Genomic DNA, 20,061 nt, shown 5'->3' with positions numbered 1-20,061 from the left:
AATCCACTCCTCATCTGGGATGTGAAATGCAGAACCTGAGAGTGCAGGAGGACATGGCTTTTGAGCTTTAAGGCACAGGGAAATTTAAATAACAGATGTTTAAACAACCTTCCCTGCAAGCCATGGTGCAGTGACCCCTCTGCTGTGATGTGTTACAGCTTAAAAATAGCCCACAATGAACTGCTCTGAGCTCCAATTGACTCAAGCTTACGTAACTCTGCGTGAAAGATGGCCAGCCGCACCAGCCAGGAGGGAGGACAAGAGCACTGGCACCCCCATGACTGCTGTCCACAGCTGGCTTAGGGGCTGCGGCCAGCTCCTCACCCTCCCTGGGAGCAGCCTCCCATCCAGAAGCCAGCAGCGGGGAGTGGGGGGAGGAGGCAGGACTTCATGCCCGGCAAGAAAAGACCTCCAACCACACCTGTGAAGGGGATGCAAGGAAAGCTGCCCTCCCTCAGGGTCTCTGAGGAACCCGGGCCCAGTGGAGGGTGGGGGCGACTTTACGAACAGATGGCTGGGGCTTCCCTGGTGGCACAGTGGTTGAGAGTCCGCCTGCAGATGCAGGGGACACGGGTTTGTGCCCCAGTCCGGGAGGATTCCCACATGCCGTGGAGTGGCTGGGTCCGTGAGCCATGGCCGCTGAGCCGGCGCGTCCAGAGCCTGTGCTCCGCAACGGGAGAGGCCACAACAGTGAGAAGCCCGCGTACCGCAAAAAAAAAAAGAACAGATGGCTGGACTTCCCTCTTCCCTGGTGGTGCAGTGGTTAAGAATCCGCCTGCCAATGCATGGGACACGGGTTCGATCCCTGGTCCGGGAAGATCCCACATGCTACGGAGCAAGTAAGTCCGTGCGCCACAACTACTAAGCCTGCATTCTAGGGCCCACATGCCGCAACTACTGAGCCTGTGTGCTGCAACTACTGAAGCCCGTGCACCTAGAGCCCGTGCTCCGCAACAATAGAAGCCACTGTGACGAGAAGCACGCGCACACGCACCACAATGAAGAGTAGCCCTCCCTCGCCACAACTAGAGAAAGCCCACACGCAGCAACAAAGACCCAATGCAGCCAAAAATAAATAAATTAAATAAATTAATTTAAAAAAAAAAAAGGAACAGACGGTTGGGTCAGAGAGACCAGGGCAGGAGCCCACGTGGGCAAAGTGACTGGGGCAGCCCAAACAATTCCTTTCACCCTTTGAAGAGGGGCCTCCCCAGCTTGGAGAGACATGTCAGCAGGACCGATGCCTGGCTGAAGCTGTCACTACGGTGGAGCCCAGGGGTGGAGCTGACTCTTTGGGGGTCTCTAAGTCTCCATGGTCCAGGCCGCATGGAGCCGGTCAGGGGGGTGGACTTGTAGCATGAGAGAGGGAGCTCTGGCTTCAAAGCTGATCAAATCCTGTGATCTTGGCCACCAGCTGCTGCTTTTGAGTCCCCTGCCTTCCCTGATGCATTCCCAGATCCCAACTGCCCAGTCCAAGACTGACCACAAGTGTGCAAGTGGCTAAACCAACAAGAAAAGCAACAGATTGGAGAGAAGGCAAGGATGCCTCTGGCTCTCGCGCTCCCTCTGCCTCTGCCCATGCTGAGCCCCAGGGATTCAGCAACTTCCCTCAGCTCCTACCACCTGAGCTCAGAATAAGAACCATCATGGGCCTGGCCCTCAAGCTCCCACAGAGCAACAGTGAGACAGGCGAGGGCCAAATACAAGGGCCCTCCTGCCACCTGTCCAGCAAAGGCTGGCTCTCAGGACCACTAGTGCGTCTGCTTCCCTTCCAAGGTTTGGGCTGCAGGATGGGTGGAGCAGAAATTGTGGGGGAATGGGTAGCTGTGGAGGGACAGGAGCTGGTCCTGGGCTCTCTTGGCATCTAGGCTCATTGGGTTAAAAAACCCAACTGGAACAAACCCCAAAAGAATGGAGGGAGAGACTGAGGCTCAACTGGCCCCCCTGTGCCAGTTGATGGGGAATGCTGGGGGTGGTTCATCAAGTCATCCCCCCTCCTCCAGGCCAGAGTAGCTCCACCTCCAAGCTGGTTGGACCCTCACACGGGCAGAACAGAGGCTCTGAGTGAAGAGATGCTTGGTTCCTGGGGTCTTCATGGAGGAGAGTTCTCCAGCCCAGCATGGAGTAAACGGTGTTTTTCATCAGGGCCTGGCAGATACTGGATCAGTGCTCAGCTACCGATTCCTGGGGCTGCTTCTCTCTGGGCAGAGGCAATAAGTGTGAGAGGTGCATCCCAGGCCTTCCTGAGCCTCAGACACTCCCAGCCCACGTCCCCCAACCCCACCCAGCACTGGAGGGTCCTGCTCTCTCCTACAGGTGCAGGGAGTTAGTTCATGAAATGGCACCAGAGGTGGACCCGGGATCTCATGGGCTGCACCAAGGGAGTGGCGGATGAAGCCACTGTCCCAGAAAGTTCTCAAGATTTGAAATGGGCTGTGTCTAGAGCCCTCAGGTGTGACCCCCTAGAGAACCTTTGGATCCCTGAGGAAATTCTCTGATAGGCTGGGGCTTTGGCATAAGGGGAATCTCAGACCAGACTCATGGTCCCCTATCAAAGCAGGTCGGTCTACCCCATGCTTGCCCTCCAGGTGCCAGACAACAGCGACACCAGTGGGCAATCAGGAGGATGTGAGTCATCTGCTGCTTCCTCAGCCCCAGCTTCCATCCTGGCCTTCCTCCAGCCTTTATTGGCACCTGCTGGGCCCCAGCCCCACTGGAGATGAGGAGAGGAACTGACACCAGCTCTCCACAGCTCATGATGGCAATGCTGGACTCCCAAAGCCCTGGGAGAAACCCGTGCTCACGCCATCCCACCCTAGTGGCAGGCCCAGGCCCACCAGGGCCACCAGCAACCTTCTCCTTGGACCAACCATTATTCTGGCCTCCCCCAAGGCAAAGGCAGTCCAGCCTTCATTAGCCCTGGAAACCACTCAGAAAACTCCTGGTCCCCCAGCCCATCACGGGGCCTAGAACCTATCCTCCCTTTCTCTCCTTCCTGGCGGCCCAGTCAGGAATTGGAACCCTGAAGTAGTTCCAGCTCCCGACACTGCAGATGGACTTAGGACTATCAAGTGGCTCTGAGAAAAGAGTTCAGAGCTTGGGGGCTGCAGCATCAGGGACAGCGGGTGCAGCTGTGGCAAGCACCTGCTTAACTGTGTCCCCTCCCTGGAGAATCCTGGCCCTGGAGGCCCTTGGCCCAGAAACAGGCCCAAAGCCCCACATTCTGGCTACACAGGAAACCTGACATCCCCTGAGCTTCTTCCGTCTCCATTCTCCGGGACTCCTCTCCTCGCTAAGCTTCCCTCCCATCCAGAGACCCCCTTCTCTCTGAGTCCCTCTCTTATGAACAGAGAAGCCCATGGTCCATACGCTGCAGAGGCCCAGTGGGGAAGGAGCCTCAGTCCAGCTTCAGTGAAGCCTCTGAGCCTTCTTCTCACTCCCCACCCAGCTCCAAGCCCCGGGCGACCCTTAGATCCCCAAGATGAGGTTAGGGCACAAGGACTACTAGTTGGAGGGATGGAGACAGTCCTTTCCAACTGGTACGGGGACCACAGCTGTGGGAGTGCTCCAGGACATTCCACTCACCTCTCTCCCAGCCTCAGGGGTGACACAATGGGGGAGAGAGAGCCCAAGGGTCCCTGGCAGAGCATGCAAGGCTACAACCTCCTCTGTGCCTGCACTCATGGGCATCAGAGGTGTTGGGGTAAACAGGCAGACGGAGTCCATCTCTTCCCCTCTCCAGCTCATAGGCCCCTGATCTTCAGACCCTTGCACTTGAGCGTGAGAGTCTCCTTTTAAGCTTTACCCCTGTCCTCAGAGTCCTTTGGGTCCCCATATTTGGGCCTCCCTCTGGCCTGAGATGACAGAGTAGGCAACAGATGGGTAGAAAACAGCTAGGCAGCTCCAGTCCCAAGGAGACCCCCACTCTGCTTACCAGGGAGCTCTTGCCTAAACCCAGGGTTCCATGCGTGGCAGGGCAAAGAGCTGGGGACTCAAAGGGAAGGGAGCCTACGCCCTTCAGCGTGAGCCAGGGTTCCCCAACTAATGAGATAGAGGCCATGGGGGACCCGAGCAAGAGAGAGGAACCAGGACTTCCCTGGTAGCACAGTGGTTAAGACTCCATGCTCCCAATGCAGCAGGCCCAGGTTCGATCCCTGGTCAGGGAACTAGATCCCACGTGCATGCCACAACTAAGAGTTTGCATGCCACAACTAAAGAGCCTGCATGCCGCAACTAAGGAGCCTGCCTGCTGCAACTAAGACCCGGCACAACCAAACAAATAAATAAATAAATATTTTTTTAAAAAAGGGAGAGAGAGAGGAACCGCCATAGTGCATGTCCTGGGCTCAGTCACCCTGATACTCCAGTCATCCACACCAGCAGAGGCCAGCGACCCCCTCAGCACTGAGGGCACGGGGGAGGGATAGTACAAGGAGGAAGCTGTTCTCCTTCTCTGGTGGAGCCTGCCCCTCTAGTGGGTATTGTACAGTGGCCTTGACGAGTATAAATAGCCTAAGCAGTCTGCACCTTGAAGCTGGTGCCTTGAAAGTGTGGAGCTGAGGCCTTGCTGCTGGCTCATCTCTTTCAAGGCTGCAAGAGCAATGCTGGCAGGATTGGGGGGAAGGGGAGCAAGTCTCCATGACTTATCAGTGGCGGGGGGGTGGCGGGGGGAGTTGGGGGAAGGCCGCAGGTAGAGCAGGGAGCCCTGGAGTGGGGTTAGGGCCTGGGGAATGGGACAGGCAGACTGGGCAATAGGAGAAGCCAACCTGGCTGCTGCATATCTGGGTATTCAACCCACCCCTCTCGGTTCCATCCAAAAGCCCCCAGGACCCTGTAACCTGGATTTGGGCCTGGCCTCCCCTTCCTGTTCTCTGGAGCCTTCTTGCTGACTCAACCCCTTTCCAGCCTCAGGGTATTTGCATGTGCTGTTCACTCTGCCAAAAACTCTCTTCCCCCCCCCCGACCGCTTCTGGCACAGTTCCCACCTGACAAAGTCTCAGCAAAAATGTCACCTCCTGGGGTGGTTTCCCTTACCTCTCTATTCATCTATCTAAGGCTGTCCTCCATTCCCTCAAAGCAGCCTGTCTTTTTCTTCCATAGCACTTACCACAATTTGTAATTAAATATTTATTTGTTCATTTAATGATCTAAGGGCCAGTGGTCACCACTGAGTCCCCTGTGCCCAGCAGCCAGTTACACAGCAGACACTCCATAAATACTCACTGCATCAAGGATCCCATCACTGGCCCCCACTGGGGAGTGAGAGACCAATGTGCCTTGTAGCCCTCCTGTGCCCCTGAAGGTTAAGAGGCAGGGACAGGGACAGGGCAGAGGCCAGCCCAGAGGCAGCTTGGGGTTAACTCCCACCGCTATGCAGGTCCAACCCCCCAATGCCTTCCTGGGGCTGAGGTCACGTGGACTTTGGTGGCTCTGAGAGGGGCCGGGCCACCTATACTCCTGTGCACTGGTGGGGATGGTGACTATTCTGAGGGCATTTCTGCCTTGTCCGGGGCACCAGGGCCCACGTTCACGTAGGCCACAGGCAGCTGCACGTAGTGGTCCCCTTGCAACGCGGCCACCAAGCGTTCCACGTCCCCTGCCAGTGCTCCAAAGGTGGGTCGTGCTGCAGGGTCTGCAGCCCAGCAGTGCTGCATTACTGCGTACCTAGCGGGTAGAGGAAAACATGAGGGGCACGGTGCACCCCTACCCAGAGATTCTGCGTTATCCACCTGCTGTTAGCCCCCTGGCAGGCCACATGGGATGGAGAGCGGGTGACAGGGCCTGGTGCCTTGCATCAGCCAATTAGGGGCAGCTCTTCTCGACTGCCTTCCACCCTGGCAGAGGTCAAATTGCCTCAGGGCTGAGAGGCTGGACTCCTGTGTCCTGTGACCTGGGTTATGTGATCTTGAGCAAGTTCCTTAACCTGTGTGTGCCTCTGGAGTCTTCTCTGATCACAGAGCTATTGGGGCATAAAGTGAGAGGATTCCTGTGAAATTCTTAGCTTAGGCCCCGGCTCACAAGCTATCATGGTTATCATCACGTCTTCCAGGAAGGAAGCCCAGGTCCAGTGAAATGGGGATTAAAAGCCCTGAGATGTGTGGGGCAGCTCATTGCACCATGGATTCCAAGCAGAGTTTCTCTAGGTTTGTCTGTTGGATCCTAATACGTGACCCTTTATCTTGGAAATGTCATCCGTGCCTTAAATGATACTAAAAGTGACCTACACACAATAATCTCATATAATTCTCAGACCTCTGAGGGTGGTACTGTTATCATTCCAACTTCGCAGATGAGGAAACTGAAGCCCAGAGAGAAGGGACTTCCCCTGGTATGGAGGATGCCATGGTATGCCACCCAGTTTCCCCCCTTCATTCCCCCTGTGACTTCTGATGGCTCTTGGCTGAGGCCCCCTCTAGGAACTGGCCTAGGCAGAAAAGAAATGCCTCCTCCAAGCTCACACTCCTTCCTCAGGGACATCTGTAAGCAGTGACTAATGGATGTCTGGAGCAAAGACCTGGGCCCCTTGGTCTCAATTTCAGAAAACTCTGAAGGGCCATCCCAATTACAGAGGTCCCCAGGGGATGGACTGCAGCCTCTGCTGCATCTGCATCATAGCCCAACTTCTCCCCCTACCTAGTCCTGCTTCCCTCGCCCCTAACCTACCAATAAACCCCCTGCATGTAAACCTCCATCTCAGAATCTGTTTCAGGGAGCCTGACCTGGAGGCTGATAGGCAGTGAAGTTAATTTCCCTTACTTTGAACCAGGTTCATTAGTGAAATAAATAATAAAAAGCAAAATCAAGGCAGGCAGGGCTGTGAGGAAGGGTGACTCATACCCTTCTGGAGCACGAGCTGAGTGAGACAGTAATCATCAACCACCTTTACCTATGACCTGGCTTTTCCTGTTCTAACCTCAAAGACCTCAGCACAGCTAAGGCATGCATGCTGCTTATGAAGCTGAACCACGCGACAGGCACTGATGAAACACAGCTGCTGCCATGCCTCTGGGAACAGGGAATCTGAAACTATATCCAATGAAGAAAACATTCTGATCTGGAGACGTGGAGGGGGCTAGTGTGAGAGCTAATGGAACCTTTCCTTGAGGTTAAGTAAGTGGAATAAATGGAAAACAGCCCCTCTTGGCGTGGTGAGGGGAGAAGAGTGCTGGGAAATCAAATCACTGGCCTCAACCCAGACTCTGAGTTGGGAATGGTGTTACCATGGCAACCATGATATCCCTCCAGCACCAAGCCTCGAACGTGGTGGAACCACAGATGAGGAAACTGAGGTCCAGAGAGGGTCCCTTTCTAGGTCAACCAGAGAATCAGAGAGCCAGGCAAGAACTCCGTCTCTGGCCCCCTCCTCCCCTCCTTGTCTCTGGGGCCCAGCTCCCTCCCCATCACCATTTCCACATACTCACAGAGAATCAGGGCAATACTCAGGCTGGGGCAGGCGCCGACCCTGGGCCAGGAAGTGCATGAGGTCAAAAGGGTCGATGTGGGGGTACGGTGGGGCACCCCGTGTCAGCAGTTCCCATAAGAGGACACCAAACGACCACTGTGGGAGGGGACAGGTGAAGGGACTCAGCTCTCGCCCTGGGGGGGACAGGTGGGCCCCCCCCAGGTCCTCTACCTCCTAGAGCCCTCTAGCTGGAAATGAGGGGCTCAACACCCCCAGTCAGAGCCCATTCCTCAATACCTCACAAGCATTTCCCTCTGTCCCCGCCCACCACCAGAGCCATCCAGAGCTGGGGCTGGGCAGGGCCTGGATTGTCTGTGAGAAGCCAATGAGTTCACAGCCTCCTCTTGCCCTGACACCTGCCCAGAGGTGGACGAATGGGCTGTGGGGCTGCCCAGCGTGGGGATTCCCTGGGCTCATCACCATCCGGAGATCAATGGGCAAGGCCAAGTGTTCTCTGAGGCCGTGTGGACTCTGGGGCAGGTGGGGCCTAACCACGTCGGACTTGGTGGTGAATCTGTAGGTCTGCAGGCTCTCTAGCGCCATCCATTTGACAGGTAGGCGAGCATGGTGGCGCTGTTGGACACTGTAGTACTCCTTGTCCAGGACATCGCGGGCCAGACCAAAGTCAGCCACCTTGACTGTGAATGACTCATCCAGCCTGGGAGGGGAGAATCACACTCAGGACGGGCCCCCACCAGGCCCTGAACCCACCTGTTTCAGGCCCTTACAAGGTTTCTGAGCCACAGTGTCCGACTCAAGCCTGCATTGGGCAGACAGGAAAACTGAAGCCCAGAGAGGGAAGGACATGCCCAGGGCTGCACAGCAAGGACTGGAGCATGGGCCTTCCCTGAGGCACCTTTAGCTGCACGCCCTGGTGCTCTGCCCCTTGGCTTCACCCCAACCTCACTCTGGCTGCTCACATGCAGTTCCGAGCAGCCAGGTCCCGGTGCACAAACTTCTGCTCTGCCAGGTACGCCATGCCACGGGCCACCTGCAGGCCGAAGCTGATGAGGTCCTTCACTGTGGGGCTCTGGGGGGCACAGGTCGGTCAGTAGGCGAGGACGGAGCAGCTCCATCCCCAGCTGTTGCCCAAGCCCCCCAATCCAGGGCCAGCTGAGCACTGACCCGCTGGGGTGAGCGGATGAATTGGAGCAGGTCTCCGTGGCGCATATAGGGCAGCAGCACGCGGGGCAGCCCTTCAGGCGGCAGCACGATACCAATAAGAGCCATCACATTTGGGTGGTGCAGACTGCGCATGAGCAGCCCCTCACGCAGGAAGGCCTCCACCTCCTGCACCTCCGTGATGCCTGCAGAGAGGCTGGAGTCAGGCCCAGGGCAGGGAGGCCCTTTCCAAGGGTCAGATGGGGAAACAGAGAAGAAAGGTCTCCTGCTCAAGGTCACTCAGAGCAGTGGTAGCACAGCAGGGACGAGTATCCTCCCAGCCTCTGCTCCACTTACGACTCAGCGACTTGATGGCACAGTGGATTTGATTCTGGGCCTCGTCTGTGTATTCTCCATGGTAAACAACTCCAAAGTGACCTGATGAGGGAGAGACAGTGAGAGGGGGCCCAGTGCCCAGGGCTCGCACCACACCCTCCCACTGGCAACCAGACCTCAGAGCCCCAACTGGCCAACCTGACATTAAAGACAAGCAGCAGCTTCATGATGGCAGAGCCTGCAGCCCTCCCACACCCACGTAATCTGCACCAGAACCCACGGAAGACAGAATTCCTATTTCACAGATGAGCAAATGGAGGCTCAGTGTCCTGCCCAACTATCCCTTGAGCCCCAAACCCCACCTGGCCTGGCCCCCATACCTTTACCAATGACTCGGTCAGTGTGGGTGACTACCCACTCGTGGGGAATCAGTACATCCTTGACCTCGGCCAGGAGTGCAGAGTTCAGGTCCCCAAGCTGGATGGACTCTTTCCGCAGCAGTGGGACATGGGACCCATCCCCGTTGCCTGAGAAGGATGTTCTGTGGACCTGAGTGGTGGAATCCTGGCCATCAATGGCAGGGGCTGCTGAGAAAGAGAGGGAATGAGGGGCTGGTGGACCAGAGAGTATGGTCCCAGCTTCTAGCACCTCCACCCTCTCACCAAGGCCATTTCTATAGTCAGAGCTTGAGCGGAGCAGAGGCAGAGACATGGCTCCAGTGGTCCGGTCCAGGGATGCCAAGTCATCCAGGTTCGGAGAAAGGACTGTGGAAAAATGGCTCCTGGTAGCCAGCCACTCCAAGCTCCTAGAGGCTGACCCCTACCCAGGAGGTGTGGGCAGACCCCTAAGGCCTGGGCAGAGAGAGGATATAGGGACTTGGAGATGTCAGAGGTTGGGGGTGGGGTTGGGTCAGGATGGGAGTGGAGAGCTCACCTAGCTGTTTTCTCTGGTGGTAACTGAAGACCAGTATGGTGGCCAGTACAGCCACAAGCAGGAGCAGGGCCAGTAGGACACCGAGGAGTGTGCTCTGTGGGACCCCTTCCAGACCTGGCCGCACTACCTTGCCCAGGATGTGACACCCACCATCCACGCAGACCTGGAGGCAGGTGGCAGCTCAGGCCCAGCCTGTAGGTCCTCAACCCATGTTTCCCATAGAGGGCCAGCTGAGCTGCCTACCTGCAGTGGAGCACCATCCTTGCCAAGTTGCAGGGAGGGGGGAAGGGGGCAGACAATCACATCCCCCCGCAGCTCATGCTGGCAGCTCTCACCACCCACGGTCACGTTCACATCCACACAATCAGCCACAGCGCCCAGCCCAATGTACTGCAGAGACAGTCATGAGGGCTGGCCATTGCCCCCATCTCTTCCGGGCAGGCTGCAGCCTTAACGCTCCACTGTCTCCACCCCCTATCCTCCCCACTTACCTCAAACTTAACGGCATGCTCCTCAGGCTTCAGTGCGACCAGGTCCATGCTGGGTGGGTGGGGTGGGGCCAGGAAGCGAAAGCCAGGCAGCGTGAAGCCAGCAGCTCCATCCCCCTGGGCACTCAGGTTCCCCGTCACCCACCCCTGTGGTCCTCGGACCACGTATTCGGGCAGGCGGCACCAGTGCTGCTCCGGGAGCTGCCCCTCACACTGCTGGGTCCATGCGAGAGTGGTTAGCCCGGTATCCCACCTACAGCCACCCCAGACCCCTCAGCCCAGCATGGGCTGGGGCTGGAACTCAGGGGACTGGTGTGGCCTTCCTCCCTCCTGGCCAGTGCCCACTCGGCAGCTACCAGTGCCCACTCACCCTGTTCTCCACTGCCCTGCGCCCATCATGGAATGACAGCACGAGGTGCCACACTGAAGTCAGATGCTGGCCATGGATGGTGACGTGGGAACCACTGTGGAGGAGAGCAGGGTGGTGGACTTGGGGTGCTCTCCGAGGCTGGATCCCTCATTCTTAGGAGACCAGAGCGGGCAAGGAGGTGGCACTTACGTGTAGCCACAGTTGGGGCTGATACCCAGCATGATGGGGTCTTCCTGATAGTGGAAGTTCCAGGAGCCAGGCACTTCGGCGCCCCCCACCTGCAGGCGAATGGGAACGCGGGCGGTAGCAGCCCCGGGGGGTGTGGTACATAAAAGTTGCCCCTCGCTGACCCTGCAGAACAGGGGGATTAGGCTCAGGGGCACCCTCCATGTGATGGCTAGGCCCGACTCCTCCAGGAGCCTGCTGACCCCTCCCAATTCCTCTGTTGGTCATCTCCTCAACTTGCCCATACTCCATGGGTCTGTCTGAAGATAGGGTGGTCCCAGAAAGGCCTCCAAGAAGTCAGGGAGGGAACAGGTTCCCCCCACAGCCTTGGCTGCAGCCAGTGGACTCTGTAATGGGCTCTCTTGCCATCCCAAACCACCTCTGGGCTGGAGGGAGCAGAAGACACTTCTTCCTAGACCTGTTCCCTACACTGAGTGACTGAACCCTCCTCCCCCTGCCCTGTCGGGGATTCAAGCCCCACCTGGTGAGGGCTCCCCTACGTGGGACCCTGTGGCCTCCCATCCCCTTTCCCACTGGCACTTACCGTTTCAGCAGGCACTCAGTCCCATTGACCAGCACAGCCCGGCTGGTGCCAACAGACAGGCCTTGGCCTTCAAGGGTGAGGCAGGTACCCCCTGCCCGTGGACCAAAGAGGGGTTGTACTGCTGTCAGCACGGGTTCCTAAGAGGGCATGGAGGTGGCTTAGCTTGGAGCAGGAGGCACTCCACTCTAAACTCTTCCCCGCCCGAACTGCCCAGTTGGCCAAGGGCACAAACAAGGAAAAGTGGCCTCACCATGAAAGAGAAGCCTTGCAGCATGGAGGTGCCATCTACCCGGAAGTGCTTGCCCAGTGGCATGTTGGTCACAGTGAGGCTGACGTTGGCAGGCCCGGCTTCCTGCGTGCCCAAGGGCTCCAGTTCACACTCAAGCTCCTCTACAAAGTCCTTCCGGGGTACTTGGCTGGGACATCAGGGGAACTCAAGGTCAGCCAGGGGTCACACAGGCCTGGTTGCATGCCCACCACAAATCACAGGTCTCATCTGAGCTTGAAGATAGCATCTCTCTAGCCATGGCTTCATCCAGGGTCGGCAGGATCTGACGGGGAAGGGACTAGCTTTGCCATGACTCAACAGACAGGTAGGGCATATGTAGGCTCAAGAAGGGAGAGAGATGTCCCCCCAGACAGAAAGCAACCAGAGCTACTACAGCTTGCCTCATACCTCCTTGCCCCATACAAGCAGAGGACAGGGTCTCACAGGGAAGGGGCTGCTTGGTTATCCCCATCAGGGATAGAAAGGGCAGGGACCAAGTCGTACCTGAAGTTTGAGTTGCCTTTGAGCAGCAGTCGGCAGGGACTTTGACCCACAGTGACCTGATGGGTGCCCTCAGGCACCAGACCAGGAGGATGCAGGTAGAAGTTGGAGCCACACAGGGTCAGTCTTGTGCTGCCCCTTAGGGGTCCACTGTGGGGGCTGAACTGAGAGGGGAAGAGAAGATAGCCTGAGTCCCTTTATGGGTCAGGACTCTCAGCCCTGTCTGCTTTCCCCTAAGTTTTCTGCCACACTCCTTGCCTGCCCCACACTCCAGTCACTCTAGGTCACTTGCTTGTCCTCACTCAATACTTTTCTGCCTCTAAGTCTTTGCATGTGCCATCCCCTCTGCCAAGAATACCCTCCTTGGGACTTCCCTGGTGGCACAGTGGTTAAGAATCCGTCTGCCAATTCAGGAGACACGGGTTCAATCTCTGGTCCGGGAAGATCCCACACGCCGCGGAGCAACTAAGCCCATGCGCCACAACTCCTGAGCCTGCACTCTAGAGCCCGTGAGCCACAACTACTGAAGCCTGCGCGCCTAGAGCCCATGCTCCGTGACAAGAGAAACTACCGCAATGAGAAGCACATGCACCGAAATGAAGAGTAGCCCCCGCTCACCGCAACAAGAGAAAGCCCGTGCGCAGCAACGAAGACCCAAGCCAACGCAGCCAAAATAAATAAATTAATTAATTAATTAATTTATTAAAAATTAAAAAAAAAGAATGTTCTCCTTGTAAACACTGAAGACATCCCAGGCCTGAGGAAGATCATGGTTAAGACCTGCTGACCTCCACCCCAGGCCCGGTTTGTCCCACACTTACCTGTGCCCTGCCAGGTAAGCCATACCTTAGTAAGCTCGGGTGGGCAATGGTCCTGTTGCCAGGAGCCAGGACAATCCTTCTGCCGGCCACACATGCCCCCACACCATCCACAGCCCATGAAACGCTGTGCCCGCAGGCAACGCCCACAGGTGAGGAAGTGGCGGCAGCCAGGGCCCTGGATAGGTACCTGGAAGACCTTGGACAAACAGGTGGCTCAGGGGTGGCTGAAGGGGGAGACTAAGCCCCTTAGACCCCCTGGTCCTACTGTAGATCAGGGTGGGGGGACCTGTGTGTCAATGCCTCCTTGGATCTGATGGAGAAGCTGTGCTCCCAACAGCCCGGCCCCGGGCCCTACCCTGCCCACCTTACCTGGTCCCCAGAGGCAAAGAGCAGGTGGTCCCCAAGGCGACTGACATCCCGATGCACAGGCTGCCCATTGCTGCCCAGTGAGAAGTTGGACACGTACAGCAAGTAGTTGAGAGACCTGGCCAGCTCCACCTGGGACAGGTCGGCTGTGAGCAAAATGGGGACAGGGATCCCGGGACAAGGGGCCGTGGAGATGAGGGACCTACCTGCAGGATGCGCCCATCGGCTGTGCCCATGTGGGCCACTGTGACATTGTCGAGACGTGTCACGTGCAATGCAGTGACCTGCGCTGGTCCTAACAGCCCGTTGAATAGGTCCACCCGTAAGAGGCTGCTGCTGACCAGCAGAGGGAAGTGGCGGCAGCTGGTTTTGGGGCTGGGAGCCACCAGGCCAGGCTGGGGAGGGTCAGGGAAGGATTCAGGGCTCATCTCCATGAACTGACCCCTTGGGGCTTCTGTCAGTGACCACAGCAGCCTAAACTCCCACCCCTCACCTGGCCTGGCTGGAGAAGGCCCCAGTCCTGCCAGTTACTCCACTGCTTCCATGGGGCTCTCAGATGTAGCAAGGCCAGGGAAGGCCAAGGCTGGAACGCTGGCTCCCCCTACGCCTTGCCCTACCCTGCCATGGCCATTCTCATAATGAGTTACTGAGTTTTACAGAGCCAACCCCATTCTGTCCTCACAGCCACGCTGTAGAGTGGGTTCTCTCATCACCCCCGTTTTATAGATAAGGAAACTGGCTCAGAGAGGTTTGCTCACATGTCAAAGGCCTTATCGCCTCTCAGAAGACGAACCAGGTCGGAAGTCTGAGCTCCTGACCAGAGTCCTCTCCTGCCCCCTGCTGGTCCTGCCCTGCACTTCAACAAACCCTGTCCCCTCTTCAGCCTTCAGTCTCTCCACCTGCTTAAGGGGCTGAACTCTGAGGTTAACTGGCCAGCGCAGGGTTAGTAACGTCGTCCTTCTCCCTGAGATGCCAAAGGTCTTTCTGTACCTCCAGCTTCTACCTGTACTTCCTTCAGGGTACAGGAGGGATAAACCAAGGCCTGAAGGCCCGGGTAAGAGGAGACACTAATTTCTCCCCTGCTCTTAGCAGGTGGGTGTTTGGGGGACACTCAGTGCCCCAGTGCAGAGCTGTGGAAACTTCTAGGAAACCAGGCAGTGAGGGCATGGATGCAGGGTATTGGAGCTGGGTGCAAGGTGGAGGCAGGGCTCTGTAGCCCAGTAGCTTGGGACCCTCCCTTGCCAACCCTAAGGGTACTCCTCAAGGCTGATGGAAGGCCCCTATCAGACTAAGTATGCTTAACTCAGTCCTGAGACCTCAGTGCTGATTATAAGTCTTGGGAACAAGACCTCAGCATAGAGCTGGGCTCTGAAACTCCACACACTGGGTCTATAGGGTGGGTGGGTGGGGACTGGGACTCTGTCCTCACTGGAGGTGAGTAAAAGTCCTGGCCCTAGCAGGAAGCCAGCCAGGTGTTTTCAGTATGACTCAGGGACAGGTGGGGCTGTGGGGTGGAATAGAGGCCCTACCCTGGTCAGAGCTGCACCGCTGCCTGTTTGCCCCTGGGCTCCAGGGCTTGAGATTAGTCCTTTTGGAGCCTTGCACTGCCAAGTCGTGCTGGGTGTCTTCTGATCCCCTGACCACTAGCCAAGTCAGGGAGAGGTTCTGACTCCCCAGAGAGAAGGAGAGGAGGGCAGTCAGGGCTGCCCAGACCCAGACTAGGGATCTCAACCCCTAGGGCCTCCTCAACCCAGAGGGAGTCAGTTGAAGGAGGGAGGCAGAAGATCCCCCCACCCCTCATTGTGTGTAAATTCTCTCCCACCTCTGGGGCATCAATCAGAGCAAAGGAGTCAGTGAAGAATATCACAGAAGGGCCAGAGCCCCAGGGCAGCCAAAGACTCAGAGAGCAGTGACTGTGGGTTAGCTCCGTGAAAGGCCACTTGTCCAATGCCATTTGTTTGTTCGTTCACCCCATTTCCTTGGCGTAATCTCTTGTACTGTAGGGTGGAACTGTTTCAATGGCTTCAAGGGATAAGTTTTGGGTTTGTCATCAGGGAAGCATTTTAAGGAATGTCCTCTTACTCTCTGCTCTAGCTCCCTGACACCATGGCTGAAGAGAACCTGGGTAGGGTCTGCAGGAAGGAGCACCTAGTTCAACATAGGCTGGGAGACCTCCTGCCTGGGGTGAGAAGGGCCCCATCTATGGTGAAAGTCTGGGACTCCTACATGGTGAACCAAATCCAACCAGCCCCTCCTAGGCCTTTACTCATCCCCAGATGTTTAGTTGCCTGCACAAGACCGGGGTGAACCTCCTGGAATTTACTAGAGCCAAGCCACCCTCTCACTATGTCCTGAATGCTCCCCCAGTCACCCCATGGAGAACAATCAGGGGTGAGTGGGTCCAGAAAGCCCAAGGCATGCAGGCTCTCTGACAAGCCCCCATCTTCCAAGGCCCGGAAGGCTCTCTGGAACAGGGGTGGAGGGGAGCATTCTCTGACAACTCCTGCCCCACCCTCTTGAGAAAGCAGAGCAAAACAAGTATTCCCGCAGGGAAAGCGAAAACGTGTTGGTGAGTAGATGTGAGTCTGGGTGAATTTGTGAGTATCTGCCTGTGGGGGGGAGGGTGCTGTTTTTTCGTGTGTCCCTAACGGTATATGTGGTGGGCAGGTAGGAAGGGACAAGCATCGTTGTACCCAGAGTTTGGAAGTGTGCCTGGTAGAGAGACAGTTATGACGTAATCCAATTTTCACATAACAAGAGAAATTACCTAAAAAAAGCAAGGGGCCACGGTAAGTGAGAGGGTGAAAGAGCAAAATGGTGTAGCAACAGGGTCTAGCCTGGCTGGGAGATGAGCTTCCGGTGTGGCCTTTGTTTGGCTGATTCCCTCACACCACCCCCTAAGAAACTGGGTGGAAGAGAAAACTCCTCCCTGCCTGCCCTCCCCGTCCCAGATCCTCTCAGTGCTGGAAGAGAAGCATGTGCACACTGCTCACAAGTGAGGGCCCTTTCTTTCTGCTCACCGGGTCCGGGCAAAAACTGGGCAACTGGAAGAAGTCGAGGCCTCGCCGGAGGCCAGGGCGGACAGGAGGCTCACAACAGCGCTCCACACCCTGCTCGATGAGAGTGTCCAGCAAGTCTACAGGGAACGCACAGACGACAGAGTTGGGATCCACACCTGGGCCGCTGTCTCTGCTAGCCGAGAAGACCCCGAATAGCACTTCCTGGCCCTCAGCGATGCTCAGCTCAGTGGCCAGTCGCCCGCCCGCTGGAGCAGCGTGGGCCGCCTGCAACACCGGGTAGGGCTGTGCGCCCTCATGGGCCGCGCGTCGCCGGCGTTTAGGTGCAAAACGGCAGTCGAGGACCAGCTCGCGGTAGTCGCCCAGGTCAGTCTCGACAGCGCTGAGCCGTACCAGGCGCGTGTGTAAGGCGCCAGGAGCATCTACCACGTTGGCTGGCTGCACAGTCAGGAAATAGACGAAGGCTCCTGCACGGAAACTGTACACGTATTCGATGCGGTAGGAAGCCAGGTGCTCAGGCATCACTGACAGTGCTGCAAAGCCTGGTGCAAATCCTGAGGCGTCGGCCTTGAGGCGCCGGATGGACACTGATCGTGGGCTGAAGCTGGCGGCCGCCGCCGAGTCCAGTGAGGATGCCACGTAGAAGTAGGAGGCATGACCCTGCTCAACCACGGTCACGAGGGTGCCCAGCGGGCTGGCTACACAGTCGGGACAGTCCTCCGGATGATTGTGGTGCGCCGAGAAAAGGCAGACTGGTGGCGCCAGGTGCAGGGCTGTCCCGCGGGGCTCTAGCTCATGCAGGAAGCAGCGTCCCCGAAGGCTGGAGCCACAACTGATCAGTGCAGGCAGCACCGGCTCCAGCACCAGAACCTGCGCATCTGTGTCTCCCGGTGGGCCGTGGGGGCCTGGGCCACAGGCCGCACACGTCTGGCAGCCAGGGGCCCCAGCAGGGCCGGTGGCCAGGCTCTCAACTGGCTGCAGATCAGGCCCAAGCACATGCAGGCGATTACGTGTGGCCACGAACACGGCACTCCCTTCCCTGCCGCCCTCGTAGGTTGCCACAGCCTGTACCGGCCGGCCAGCCGAGAAGCTGGGCACCAAGTACTCCACGTCAAAGTCGCAGGAGGCAGCATAGGGGATGCGCGGGCACTGCCAGGACCCTCCCGTCTCGGGCACCGCCGGCAGAAGCAGCAGCAGCAGTAGCAGCAGTAGTAACAGGAAGGGCTGCAATGGCGGCGGGTGGAGCTCCATCGAGGCCCAGATGGCGGCCCGCGGAGGTTCCTGCAGGCCCGGGCCTGGCTGGGAGCCAACGAGAAGTCTGGGTTTGGACAAGCGTCGAGCGCCGGTCCTGGGAGCCCTGGGGCACCGACCCCACCGGGACTTCTGAGATGCCCGCCGCCTTCTCCTGCCCTCGGGTCTGAGCACCTGGCGCGGGCGTACACACACGCAGAGAGGCCGCCGCACCTGTTGCCCCAGCTGCCGGTCCCAGCCGGTGCTTGGAGCAAAGTCTGAGTGCCAGGGGCGGGGCGGACGGGGCCAGGGTGTGGGGGCGGGGATGTGGGCGGGGCCTGCTCTATGCCTGGCCTAGCCCAGCCCTTCTGCCTGTTCGACTTTCCTGGCCCTCGGAAGCCTGGGTCCTACACCTACACTTGGTCCCCTTTTTCTCAGTGGCCTGTGGGTGGGTGTGCGTAGAGTGGCCTGGAGAGAGGTTAAGTAGATCTGAGCTGTCCCGTCCCGCCCCCCACGACCGACTGGGCGAAGTGAGGGGGCGTGTTGCCCCAGCGCATTTGAGGACCACCTGGCCTAGTTCTTCTCTTAGCGCCAGGATACAGCAACATCCTCAGACACTCGTTCCAGGCAGGACCTGGGGGACCCACCGTGTGGGAAACAGAGGCCAGGAATGTGTGGAGAACCAGAGGGGAGGTGTAGAGAGACCTCAGGAGTGGCACTAGCCTCTGTGGGCAGAGACTATCCCTCTGTGGGCCTGCCCTGGGTTGACAGCGACAGGATGGTGTCAGCATGGTGCATTGCATCCCGCCTGCCCAGGGCAGGTGGGATTTATAAGATGGGGCCAGCCCTGTTGGCTGGACATTAGAGTCAGAGGAGAAGCAACTTATGTGGAGGCCCAACCCTAGCTCTGGTCTGTCCACTGCTGCCTCAGTAGGTGGAAGCTGTAGGATGGGGACAATAAAACACAAAATGTTGGCCTTCATTCCTGGCTCTGCTCCAGGGCCTCCCTGATATGAGGGAAACATGGGCTTTGGCTCTCAGGGCACCTCTAACCTGCTCTGTAAGCCATGCTGGGCCTCAGCCTCTCAGTCTCTGAAATGAGGGTGCAGTTCTCGCTAGGTGGTTACCCAGAGTTCTCTCTCCAGGCTGTGATATATGCGGGGCAGGGATAGGGGAGTCAACTCAGTTCTGCTCTTGCCATCTCTCAGCATCTGCTCCTTGGTAACTTGGCTCCCCGCAACACTGGAGGGGGGCCCTGGGGTACATCCTTAGCCTGACATCCCCTTCAGCCAGGTGGGCCTGGACCCTGGAGGGAGGGAAAGCATCACAGGGTGGCCCATGGCTGAGGTCTGAGGGACCTGTGAACTGTGAGTCCCAGAGCTTTGGAGGGTAACGGGTGGGGGTGGGGAGAGGAGCCCTCAGCCCAACAGGATTCAGCCTGACCCTACAAGTATCTCCTCTACTCACCATCCAGCCCATACTCCTTGTTCTTCCTTCCAGGAGCACCCTTTTCCCTTCCTTCTCTTGTAACTTAGGTGGCATCTCCTCCGGGAAGCCTACCTGATCCAGGCGGTGACAAGTCCATCTTGTGGGTCCCACAGACCCTGTGCTACACCTACCCCAGCACAGTTTACTCTGGATACCTGACTCCCCCCAACTCCCATTCCTAATGCTGGACTCCCCTACCCATCCAGGCTGGAGCTTAATGAGCATCTGGTGACAGGGTGGAAACAGCACGGGGGCGGCCACACCCAGTGCTGGGAGGATACCGTGCCTGAGGCAACATAAAAGGCACTCCCTTCGCTAACCAGAATTGGCCCGGAAATGAATAAACACACATCAGAAATTATGGCACCATTCCTGTGTTCCACAGTCAACTGTCTAAAGATAGTCATGCAGGGCAAAACTGATATGAAACATTCCCTGCCCGGCACTGAGACATGGGTTCTTGTGACCCCTATTCTGCCTCAGGACATTGGGAGAGACTTATAGAGGTTGGGAGGAAACCTGAGGGGTCCTCCCCGTTCACCTGTTTTGGGGGTGGATGTGCAGCAGTCAACAGTTGGTTCTCTGCTGCCATCATGTGGCCAAGTTGTTGGCTGCCCCCAGGCTGGCATCTCCTCTGAGGTAGCCTTGGTCTTTGACAGCAGGCATCCACAGAGTGCCCCTTCCTCCCTCCTCATCCACTTGGTCTGTGGGAGGGGGGCAGGCAAGCCATGTGGGGGAAGTCAGCTAATGGAGCCTTGCAGTGCTGAATACAAGCACTTTCTCAAGGTGAGTTCACAAGGCCTGGCCCACGTTCAGCTAAGGACTGCCCTTGCATTTGTCACTTTGAAGGAGTGCTAGCCACTTTGCCCTCTTTGGGCTCTCACTCCCCTCTGAACACTACTCCAGAGAAC

The 20,061-nt window shown here is 57.6% G+C and overlaps 1 protein-coding gene across 1 annotated transcript; it reads right to left on the bottom strand.

The window, feature by feature from the left end:
• Positions 1-5,410: 5,410 nt before the first annotated feature.
• On the bottom strand, positions 5,411-17,683 carry MST1R (macrophage stimulating 1 receptor; the record flags this gene model as incomplete). Its single annotated transcript, XM_082847588.1, is given in 23 exon segments — positions 5,411-5,441; positions 5,443-5,480; positions 5,484-5,664; positions 7,422-7,558; positions 7,955-8,120; positions 8,383-8,492; positions 8,588-8,769; positions 8,921-9,001; positions 9,280-9,483; positions 9,562-9,718; positions 9,722-9,750; positions 9,833-9,995; positions 10,076-10,222; positions 10,324-10,533; positions 10,691-10,784; positions 10,880-11,041; positions 11,460-11,596; positions 11,710-11,875; positions 12,232-12,392; positions 13,075-13,245; positions 13,419-13,547; positions 13,622-13,810; positions 16,436-17,683. Coding segments are annotated over 23 exon segments (4,293 nt in total).
• Between the last annotated feature and the right edge of the window lie 2,378 nt (positions 17,684-20,061).

The sequence above is a fragment of the Leucopleurus acutus genome (genome assembly GCF_964270905.1).
Source record: "Leucopleurus acutus genome assembly, chromosome: 10".
NCBI classification, from domain to species: Eukaryota; Metazoa; Chordata; class Mammalia; order Artiodactyla; family Delphinidae; genus Leucopleurus; species Leucopleurus acutus.
The sequence above is the reverse complement of the archived record's forward strand: the minus strand, read 5'-3'. Positions and strand labels throughout refer to the sequence as shown.